The sequence below is a fragment of the Hippocampus bargibanti genome, linkage group LG01, assembly GCF_051943395.1.
Source record: "Hippocampus bargibanti isolate YZ-2025 linkage group LG01, ASM5194339v1, whole genome shotgun sequence".
Lineage (NCBI taxonomy): Eukaryota > Metazoa > Chordata > Actinopteri > Syngnathiformes > Syngnathidae > Hippocampus > Hippocampus bargibanti.
Window position 1 is genome coordinate 32774784 of NC_142734.1, and position 11332 is coordinate 32786115.

General features: G+C 40.0%; 1 protein-coding gene and 1 long non-coding RNA gene across 4 annotated transcripts; both read left to right on the forward strand.

Moving 5' to 3' along the window:
• casp9 (caspase 9, apoptosis-related cysteine peptidase) lies at positions 1-7790 on the forward strand. 3 transcript variants are annotated; one of them, XR_016116855.1, is made up of 11 exons: positions 1-259; positions 1145-1340; positions 1696-1761; positions 1847-1926; positions 2034-2210; positions 2295-2384; positions 2486-2633; positions 2715-2903; positions 5144-5253; positions 5362-6479; positions 6898-7783. XR_016116855.1 is itself a non-coding variant. In XM_089011675.1 (10 exons), the coding sequence occupies exons 1-10, from the start codon at positions 128-130 to the stop codon at positions 5491-5493; spliced, it is 1320 nt and encodes a 439-aa protein (XP_088867801.1). In that variant the 5' UTR covers positions 1-127; the 3' UTR covers positions 5494-7790. The 3 variants fall into 3 exon arrangements, 2 of the variants coding, with proteins under 2 accessions (XP_088867801.1, XP_088867814.1); XM_089011675.1 differs by having other exon boundaries at positions 5362-7790; XM_089011688.1 differs by lacking the exons at positions 5144-5253; positions 5362-6479; positions 6898-7783 and adding an exon at positions 3615-5137.
• Positions 7791-9096: 1306 nt separating this feature from the next.
• LOC148903956 (uncharacterized) lies at positions 9097-10239 on the forward strand. Its single transcript, XR_016116870.1, has 3 exons — positions 9097-9470; positions 10007-10039; positions 10126-10239. It is a non-coding gene; the product is annotated as an uncharacterized LOC148903956 (long non-coding RNA).
• The last annotated feature ends 1093 nt before the right edge of the window (positions 10240-11332 follow it).

Below are 11332 nucleotides of genomic sequence, written 5' to 3' on the forward strand. Positions count from 1 at the left end.
AAAACAATCCGGGGACCAGGAAGTGGGAGTCCTCGTCGGTTCAATACCTAGTCAAATCTCCACTTTACTCGTTATTTGTTTTTTTAGCAAAGCTTTTGCGACAGGCTTTTTTGTGTCTTAATGGAGAATGGAGGACCATCACAAGAAGATTCTTCAGCGCTACAGGATAAATATTGTCACGAGTTTGGACCCATCATGTATCTATGACTGCCTGCTTCAGAAAGAGGTTTTTACTCAAGACATGATCGAGAAGATAAAGGTAGGATCGCACTGTAGTCATGTAGTTGTCAAATATTTGTGATAAACACGGATTCATTATTTTGGGTGGTAGGGGTTGCGACGAACTGGTTAGACAGGTGGTCTGCACATCAACATTGTGGTTCTGAGAGTCTGGAATCTCGGCTCCAAATTTCTCGTGTTGGAATCTTCTGGTTCCGTTTGCTCGTTTTCGCTAATGTTCCAAAACGTGCACTTTGAATCAAATGGTGGCTCAAAGGTTTGAGTTTCATTTTCTGTATGAGTCACTGTTAACTTGAGTGTGCTTGCTCCACTTAAAGTAAAAAAAATAATAGAAATATTTCCAAAATGCCACGCCCCTGAATTGTGAAAGCAGGATTAACCGCTTGCAAAACCATCCCCAGAAAGGTTGCTAAAAGACAGAAAGTTTGTCTTGCTTTGGGGAATGTTGTTGTTCACTGTTTGTGACATCGTCAATGATTTTCATGTATATTTGCAATGGCAAAACAAAATGGCTTTTAAATATAACCTTTACCACAAGTAATCATCCATCCATTTTCTGACGTGCTTATCTCCAAGAGAGTGCTGTGCGTGCGTGCTGGAAGCGGGGTACACCCTGAACTGGTAGATTTTATTGCAGCCATAAAACTTGAAATGACTCTCTTGTTAAATGTCATAAATGAAGTTGGTCCTTTAAACTTCTCATTGGCTCACCCACTAGTATGTGCCCCGTGATTTAGTGGCAACTAGTCCAGGGTGTGCTCCACCTCTCACCTAATATCGTCCAGGATAGGCTACAACTCACCTTAAAAAATAACAAGCACTAAAGCAAACTGATAAATGTAAAAAAAAAAAAAATGAGGGATCCATTTTTCAAATGCTCAAGTTAGTCCATGTACCTTAACAGAGCTCAGGAACAAGACGGGACCAAGCCAGGCAACTGGCGCGCGACCTGCCGACCCGTGGAAGTCGGGCCTTTCCTCTCTTTCTCGAATGTCTTAAGGATTCAGACCAGCACGTTTTGGCAGATCTCCTCCAAAATGCGGTTCAAGGGTCAATGTCCGACCGCCTCATTCAGCCTGTTGTGCGGACTCTTCCAGTTCGTAAGTATAAATTACTCTCAGGTACATTTAATGACTTGATGCTGATTCATTTTTATAGCCTGATATTCGCTTTGACTTTATCGTGTCACATGTTCTGCATATCTTGAGCTTTTGTAGCTTTGTGATGCAGTAAATCAAATCTGTATTTGTTTAGTTAGTTGGAATTTTGACATGACACCTATGACCATTGTGTTTCAAATTGTGTGCATTTTTCTGGCACATGCTTGTTTACGAGTCAGATGCAGGGGAAATCAATCCGCCCCGATCCATTAAATGTATAGAATGATTTACAATTCATGTATTTTGAACCGTGAACCCTTCGGATGCATTTTTTTTTTATGTTTTTATATTGCAGCCTCTACAGTGGATTTCCAGACGCCATTACAGGCTGCTCATGTACATCCAATACAGACTCCCTCACGTAAGTTACTTACTGTATGTGTGTTGTCTCAAAGGTTTTCGGTGATTGTCTTATTCACACACATAAGCACATGCTTCTCCCACAGCACCTGATTCGGAGAGCTTACAGAATCAGGTGCGGATCAGAACACGCATGCAAGGCAGGACACGGCGGGACAGCCTTCAAGTAAGCATTCATTGGTTGTATGAAGCAAAGGAGTTGTCATTGATCAATGTCCACACTGGCTAATTCCGTATAGTAACTTTTTTCTTTCCTTGATACATCTACGCCAGAGCTACAAAATGGACGCCTACCCATGCGGACACTGCCTCATTATCAACAATGTGGATTTTGAGCCACAGAGCGAGCTCAGTAATCGCACAGGGTCCAACATTGACTGCGATAGGCTGGAGAGACGATTCAAAGCCCTCCGCTTTCTTGTAGATGTCAGGCCAAACCTCAAACAACGAGTAAGGATCACTGTTTTTTTCTTTGCTCTTTACATGATGCTTCACTCGCGGACGGGAATGCTGACAGTTCTCTGCACGTTACAGCGGATTAAACACGAGTTGTCGGAATTGTCGAAGAAGGATCATTCGCCTTACGACTGCTGCGTGGTCATCATTCTGTCTCATGGGACAGAGGTCAGATCCTTTTGGATTCTTCGACTGTATTAGTTTTACCCAGCATTTTGTCACACCCAAATGAGTGCGATAAAGCTCACTTGAATCGGGCTCAATTGCAGGTGAGTCACAACCGCTTCCCCGGTGCCGTTTACGGAGTGGATGGCCAGTATGTTCCCGTGCAGTACATCACAAACTACCTCAACGGGAAGCACTGTCCCTCCCTTCAAGGAAAACCAAAGCTTTTCTTCATCCAGGCCTGTGGAGGAGGTAACTGATGATAAATGTTCGATCCTCGGACAGCATTGATCGGAATATCAAAGATTTGTAAGAATTACGTCTGGCATCAAGGTGAAAGAGACAGGGGCTTCGAAGTGCCATCTGACGACGTGGAACCGTCCAGTGGCGAAGCTGAAGACCAGACCGACGCCATCCCGGCGTCTTCTAGCAGCGACTCGCTGAGCACATCTGACGAACCTGACGCCGGCGCCTCACTGCCTACCCCGAGTGACATTCTCGTGTCCTACTCAACTTTTCCAGGTACAATTGCGAGTTCAGAGTGAGCAGACTTAGCCATTTTGATCCACACGGTGGCGGTAATGCACTTTGAGTGCATTTATTTTACCTCTACATCTAGGTTATACATCACAGGTGTTAAAGTCAAGGCCCGCGGGCCAAATCCGGCCCTCCACATCATTTTTTTCGGCCCGCGAAAGCAAATCAAACTTGTTAAATTCCATCATGATTGCTAAAATCTGAGCCAAATTTTCATATTTTTGGATGTCAACCACAATAAAAGTCATTATTCTTGACTTTAGATTTGAAAACGAGTTGTTCATTAATTTTCTGTGTGCTCTATATGTAATATTTGAAGGGATTTAAACATTCTAATGGGTTCCCCAAATTCATAACGCCCTCGAGAGGAAACCATAACTACAATGTGGCCCGCGGCAAAAAATGACTTTGACACCCCTGTTATACATGATCTATATTGGTGCATTTGTAAAAAAAAGCAAGCTAAAAATGTTCACACATGCGTCAAAATCCACCCTACTGACACTCCCCTACTTACGAACATTTGAGTTATGAACAATTGTACACATGAACATTTTTGCAGAAACATAGGTAGTATATGTAGTATTATCAGGAATGAGTACATTAGAGGGACAACTTATATTAGAGGCTTTGGAGAGAAAGTCAGAGAGGCCAGACTGAGATGGTTTGGATGGATGCTGAATCTTGAACTGCCAGGCAGGAGACCGAGAGGAAGACCGAAGAGGAGTTTTATAGATGTTGTCAAAGAGGACATGAAGGTAGCTGGTGTGAGAGAAGAGGATGCACTATGAGGATGATAGATGGAGAACACTGATTTGCTGTGGCAACCCCTGAAGGGACAAGCCGAAAGGAAAAGAAGAAGAAGAAGGTAGTATTTTCTCTAGTTGTACATTTATACACATGGGTCTTTATAGAGCATATACAGTATTTTATTAAATGTTTCTTTTTCAGTGCAAACCAAAACACATTACTTATACAAGCCTTAAACATAAGTATATAAGCCTTAAAGGACAAACGACACTATTTTTTTGTTTCCCAACTGACCTCAAAAAAACGTTTTATAGCATCTTTATAGCAAAGTCTTAAAACGTAAAATATAGCTATATGCGGTGGAATCTTAGCGAAATGCGCGCAGTAGAAGTAGTTTGAAATGATTTTACAAATTATGGACGCAACTTGTCTGGAGGTGTCTGTCCTTTAACATACATTGCATACAAAATATTGCACTGAAGCAACTTACGAACGAATTCACCTTACGAACGACCGTTCAGAATCTATCTCGTTCGTAAGTTGGGGAACGTTTGTATTTTTAAAGGACAACCGACATCACTTTTTTTGTTTCCTAACTGACATCAGAAAAACGTTTTATAGCATCTAAAATACCCAAAATGATGATATTTTTAGTCAAGTGCAAAACACCACTAAAAATAATTGAAAGTGTCCAAAAACGACTTCAAATTGAACCTGGAAGTGGCCAGTTTCAGAAGGTCCCACCCCCTTGTTCGTGGTGTCTTGCCTTGCTCGAGAATCAAAACAATGGCTTCAGATTCGGAGAAGATGCTTTCTTGTTACTCATCCAGTTATGAATATGATTCAAATAGTTCTGAAGAGGAAAGCATACATGTTTGCAATCGATGAAAGAATTTATTCTGGTCATTTTGATGCATCTGGAGAGAAATGTAGTGACAAACTCTTTAGTACTCACAGTACGCAAAAAAAGGCAGAAGAGAGCGACAAAGCTCCGTGGAAATTCTCTCCTGGGACGTTTTGTAAGCGAACATCAAATACACTGTATAAGTCTTGGCGCAACACACAATGATGATTCACCATCGCGTTATTTATGTGTTTTCCTTCTAATTTCGACATCAACATGGATCAACACGAACTTTTCAGACCGAACAAAGTACTGCAAAATGCATTGAGGTGGTGCAAGGTATGTCCTCTCCCAACAGGGGCGTTCCTTCAGTGACGTAGGGTGAGGACTCGTCACCAACTCAAAAACAAGACTTCCGGAATATTCAGCGCGAGTCTTAAACCGTAAAATATAGCTATATGTGGTGGGATCTTTGTAAAATACGCTCAGTAGAAGTCATTTGAAGCCATTTTATGGACACAACTTGTCCGGAGACGTCGGTTGTCCTTTAAATTTTATTTTATTCCATATATGTATGTATTTATTTATTTGTATGTTTGTTTGCGTGTCTATTTATTGTGACACCACACAGGTTACGTGTCTTGGAGGGACCCTCAGTCGGGTTCCTGGTACATTGAAACGCTGGACCGCATTCTTGAGGAAAATGCTGCCACTGATGATTTGGTCACCATGTTAATGATGGTGAGCTTTTTTTTCTCAAAATAGGCGTCGCAATAATTCTGTTGAAATAAATGAAATTATTGGGATATTATTTCTGACACCAGTTAACTTTTTATTGTTTGTTATCAGGTTAACAATGAAGTCTCCCAGAACTCTGCAAAAGGCATATATAAGCAAATGCCAGGTTCCTTTAACTTCCTTCGGAAACTTCTGTACTTTCAAACATCAACACTAGGACAAATTTCATCTGAAGAAGTGTAATTGTTACTGTAAATGCGGAGGGAAAAAAAAGTATTTTGTGGGGTAACACAGTGTATTTTCATTTTATATTTTGGAATAAAAAACAAATAAAAAATGACGGCAGGGTTGACGATTGGTCCGAACCTCTGCCTCACGATGAAGCAGTTGTGGGTTCATACTCAGCTCTGGCCTCCCTGTGTCTGCGTGGGGTTTCTCTGGGTATTCAGGTTTTCTCCCACATTTCAAAACCATGGATGATAGATTAAATGAGCACTCTCAATTATCCCTTATTGTGATTTTGTATAAATGATTGTTTTTTTTCTGTGTTGCGTGCAATTTGCTCGCATTTCGCTTAAGGTGTAGGGTACACCTTAAATTGCCAAAAGGCAGCTGTGATCGGTTCCAGCATGCCTGTGACCTTTGTGGGGGATAAAGCGGCTTCGAAAATAGGTGGATGGAAAAAAAATGTTTAATTATTGTACTTTAAATATGCATTTTGTGTCTGGCATGTTTCAACAATTAATGGAAGTATTTTCTTAGTTGTTTTTCTAAATATGCATTCATGTTATTGAATTTGTACATTTTTGTGTCATTTTTAACATGTATTTTTAGGTTTTTTAAATGAAAATTTTTTGACTGAGAGAAATTTTCTAAAAATGTGGACTGTGTAGTCTTAAAACGCAATGCTGTTCTTTTGAAGTGACATCTCTATGGCAGTGTCACCATTCCCACAAAAACAAGTACTTTTTCTGCAAACACATTTTTTTATGATTTACAACCAGCGATCTGGATTTTTTTTAATTACAGCTCTGAAATGATAGATGACTGGTGGTTAAACGTATTCTATTTTCCCATTACTTGCAAACACAATAAATGTTTTCTCTTCTTCATCAACCCTTCAAGCTCGTGTCAAAGTGGTCCACCCGGCAATGAAAAGAACTACTGCCATCTGTGTATATCTACAAGTTTGTCATCGAATCTGACTTCTTGCACTTGAACTCCATAAGGTCTGTTGTTACTGACTACAATGGTATTCATCACCATCTTTCCTGTTTTGCAACTCAGCTCGGTTTTGGTAGAGCAATGAGCTCCTTCATCACGTCTGACTGTCACAACAAATATTTCGGCAAGATCAAAGCAACGGGGAAAACGTTTTATACCTAATACTTGTTATCGCCATTTATTGGATTGGATTTGCCATTATTAGTCTCGCAGTGGAGAAATTTACATTTCACAGCAGCAAAGTTATGAAAGTAGAAAAACAACATACAAAAGCTGCTGTAAAGGCAGCCACTCTCGCAGCGCCGTCTTGAAGTCAAAATAACCCCTCAAAAAAAATACATAACAAATAACATGACAACACAAAGACACGGCGAGTCATTCATTCTTAAGCACTTTCTCTACCCTCTTTGTTGCACAAAGCAGTTCCAGATGAAAGAGGAGAGGATCAAAGCGTCTCTTCACCAGTGGATCAGTGACATGAAGATGAAGTTAAGTTAGTTTTGCCTTATTTGAATGTTATTGTGGCGATGACCATTTTATATTTGAGTTTGTGAGCGTGTGTTACGATAGGTATCTATTAGCTATCTATTGGCTAGCTAGCTAGCTTTCTATCTATATGAGTTACTTCCAGGTTGAGTGAACGCTGGCGCGTCTCGCTGCCGCTGCTCACTTGCAGAAAAACTTATCCTGTGACTGTAAAGTGTCCTTGAGAGTTTTGAAAGGCTCTTATAAATAAAATGTATTCTTATTAAATTGTGAATTAACTGTGGCAAAGCATTTTTTTTCAAAAGGTGAGTTGGTTTTTACTGAACGCACTCAAACATGCTTACCTCAGGACCTAACCAATCAATAAATCAACCAAATAGATGTGCGCCCAAAGATCCCTAAAAGCATCAACTAAATGAAAGGAATGATTCAAAGAAATTTAAAAACGCAGGAGCAATTAATTGACGGTCTGAAAAAGGTTACAAACCCATTCCTAAAGCTTTTAGACTCAAGCAAACGACAATTGGAATCATTAGCCATGAATAGTAAAATCACTGAACATTTGTGAACTTTAGAATAGCCTAAGCACACATGTTAGAAAGGAAAACAAAGAGCAGTTGTCTCCCTCACCTCTTTTAAGGACATTATTCAAAACTATTGTTGATCAAAAACAATACAGACGTTCACCATTTGAAAACAAGAACTAATTATTCTGTGTAATGACAAGAATGCTTTGTAAGGCGTGTCTCTGATTACAACCAGTGGTTTAGTGGGGATTTTTTTTTTAAAATGGGTGTACGTGATTCTGGGATGTGCTATATATACATACAGAAAGTCAAGGCTACAACACCAGTTGAACTAACGTTAAATTTATGGTTTGACTACTCCAAAATAATCACAGACTAACGTTATTAAGCATAACTCGCATTAGAACAATGGTCAACAAAAATGTCAATAATCCACAGACAGCGCTGCCTCGAAAGCAAAAAAAAATAAACACTTACTGTTGATATTTTCATTGACACTCAAAGAAACCGCCACACTGGGTCAGGGCTATTTAGTCCATGGCTAAAACCGAAATAAAACTTGAATGTAGCGTCGGGAGAAGTGGGTGGACGGCGTAACCACTGATTACAACTGGTGTGAATGTAACAAAGCATTTCAGGACAACAATATCATGCTAACAATCAAACATGGTGGCTGTGTGATGGTCTAAGTCAGGACTGCTTTGCTACTTCAGGCCCTGGATCATTTCTTGTGATTTATGAATCCATTAATCATGTGCTTTATCAGAGAATGCTGAGGGAGAATATTCGGCCATCAGTTTGCAATCTCAAATGCAAGCGTATTTAGGTCCTGCACTAAAACGATGGTTCACAAAACACCAACAAGTCAACTGTCCGAAGGTTTTGGAGTGGCTTTGTCCTTCTTACAAGAAATACAAACATATATGAACATTTGCATTTGTGGGACGTAATAATAACAATACATTTCATTTATAAGCGCCTTTCAAAACTCTCAAGGTCACTTTACAGTCACAGGAAAAGTATTTTCTGCGGGTTAGCAGCAGCAGCCACACGCGCCAGCGTTCACTCAACCTGGAAGTAACTCAAATAGATAGAAAGCTAGCTAGCCAATAGCTCACCAATAGATAGCTAATAGATAGCTCTCGTGACAGCCAGCCCATCCATCTAGCTAGCTATCTAGTTAGCTAGCCATCCATTAGCTATATAGCCATCCTTCTAGCTAGCTATCTTGACAGCCATCCATTAGCCATCTAGCTAGTGATCCATTAGCTGTATAACCATCCTTCTAGCTAGCTATCTATTTGTCTTCTTGTTAGTGTTTGGTATGCTGTTTGTTTGGTTCGGTTGTTGAAACATTATCTTGTCACGACAGCTGCCTCGTGAACCGCCCACGTCAAAAAAGAGAAAACAAATAAAAAAAAAGAGATGAAAATAATTTCTCACAATAGAAGTGAAACAACTCCACGGAATTAAAACTGCAAGTGCTGGACGGACGCATATCGGTGAGCCTATGTAATGAAAACACAGATTATTGAAGATGATTACCACCTTTCACAGTGGAAGCAGATTGAGGACGAAGCAGCCCATGCAATGAATATGACTTGGTCTGATACCAGCTGCTGTTCCAGTACTGTATAATCATGCCACTTTCTGAAACCCTATATTTCAGCAATATTGCTTTGAGTAAGACTCTACCCTTCCAGAGTTACGAAATGTGTTCAGATTGACATCTCATAATCTCACAATGTAGCCTGTTGCTCAACATTCTTTTCCTGCATACGGGACATTTTGGGTTCTTCCCCTTAATCGTTGGAGAGTTTGAGGAAATGAAGTAATCTAGTTCATTAAAACGGATATCTCCGTGGTTTACTTGCCATAGCGGTATTGGCACCAGCCTCGCAGCCATTCAAATTTACAAGTGATAATTGTGATTGCCTCAGACTAGAAACATGGACTCCTGCTTCAAACTCAGCTCGGCACTGTGTGAGTATTGGCAAATATGTTGTTGTTATGTTTGTTAAAGTCATTATAAGTGCCTTGCATTCTGGGTCAGAGAGGACAGTAATTTCATCTGTGCTGTATGTCATGTATATTAGCATATTTGACAATTAAACTGACTTTGAAATCTGTTCCAAGTCACTTGTTGACTTCAAGAAGAAAAAACAAACATTGGGAGAAATTGTTTGAGTCAAAATAGTGGATGAGTTCAGGTGTTGCTTGCATGTTCTTTTGAGAGTAACACACAAAATATGTTTTTCTGTCTGCCTTTATCAACAGTATCTATCTGGTTAGTTATTCTCTGTAGCTATCTATCTAGCTGGCTGGCTAGATAGCTACAGAGTATGTATCGATCTTCAAAAGAAATTGAAGTTACATTTTTTTTAGGCAGAAAGCAAGTGCAACAACCTAATAAACTCTCTGCTCGGTGTTAGAAGCCACACCAGAGACAGAATGGGTTGGTTATCTAATCAGCATCTTGATATCTGCTGTATCTAAATTATTGAAATTTGTTTTCGCAGTGCTGGCAGTTATGTGTTTTCTCGTCGCAGAAGGTGACTCTCTAAGTTCATATCCAACATCAACAATATATTTTCTTGTCTCTTGACGTTTTTTCATACATTCATTTTGAATTCCACAGTTGTTGACTCGGCAGAGCAAGTGACCACCTGTGACTCGGACGCTTTGAATGTTCATCACTTAAATTGCGGTAAATTGTCAAAGCTAAATATCACAATAGATTTATTATGGGGGGAGGTGTTTGTAAGGCGTGTCTCTGATTACAACCAGTGGTTTAGTGGGGATTTTTTTTTTTTAAATGGGTGTACGCGATTCTGGGATGTGCTATATATACATACAGAACATCAAGGCTACAACACCAGTTGAACTAACGTTAAATTTATGGTTTGACTACTCCAAAATAATCACAGACTAACGTTATTAAGCATAACTCGCATTAGAACAATGGTCAACAAAAATGTCAATAATCCACAGACAGCGCTGCCTCGAAAGCAAAAAAAAATAAACACTTACTGTTGATATTTTCATTGACACTCAAAGAAACCGCCACACTGGGTCAGGGCTATTTAGTCCATGGCTAAAACCGAAATAAAACTTGAATGTAGCGTCGGGAGAAGTGGGTGGATGGCGTAACCACTGATTACAACTGGTGTGAATGTAACAAAGCATTTCAGGACAACAATATCATGCTAACAATCAAACATGGTGGCTGTGTGATGGTCTAAGTCAGGACTGCTTTGCTACTTCAGGCCCTGGATCATTTCTTGTGATTTATGAATCCATTAATCATGTGCTTTATCAGAGAATGCTGAGGGAGAATATTCGGCCATCAGTTTGCAATCTCAAATGCAAGCGTATTTAGGTCCTGCACTAAAACGATGGTTCACAAAACACCAACAAGTCAACTGCCCGAAGGTTTTGGAGTGGCTTTGTCCTTCTTACAAGAAATACAAACATATATGAACATTTGCATTTGTGGGACGTAATAATAACAATACATTTCATTTATAAGCGCCTTTCAAAACTCTCAAGGTCACTTTACAGTCACAGGAAAAGTATTTTCTGCGGGTTAGCAGCAGCAGCCACACGCGCCAGCGTTCACTCAACCTGGAAGTAACTCAAATAGATAGAAAGCTAGCTAGCCAATAGCTCACCAATAGATAGCTAATAGATAGCTCTCGTGACAGCCAGCCCATCCATCTAGCTAGCTATCTAGTTAGCTAGCCATCCATTAGCTATATAGCCATCCTTCTAGCTAGCTATCTTGACAGCCATCCATTAGCCATCTAGCTAGTGATCCATTAGCTGTATAACCATCCTTCTAGCTA

Coding starts and splice junctions, on each gene's coding strand:
- casp9 (XM_089011675.1), top strand. CDS start 128: ATGGAGGACCATCACAAGAAGATTCTTCAGCGCTACAGGATAAATATT. Junction 1,341..1,695: donor TGTGCGGACTCTTCCAGTTC/GTAAGTATAAAT, acceptor TTTATATTGCAG/CCTCTACAGTGGATTTCCAG. Junction 1,762..1,846: donor TCCAATACAGACTCCCTCAC/GTAAGTTACTTA, acceptor CTTCTCCCACAG/CACCTGATTCGGAGAGCTTA.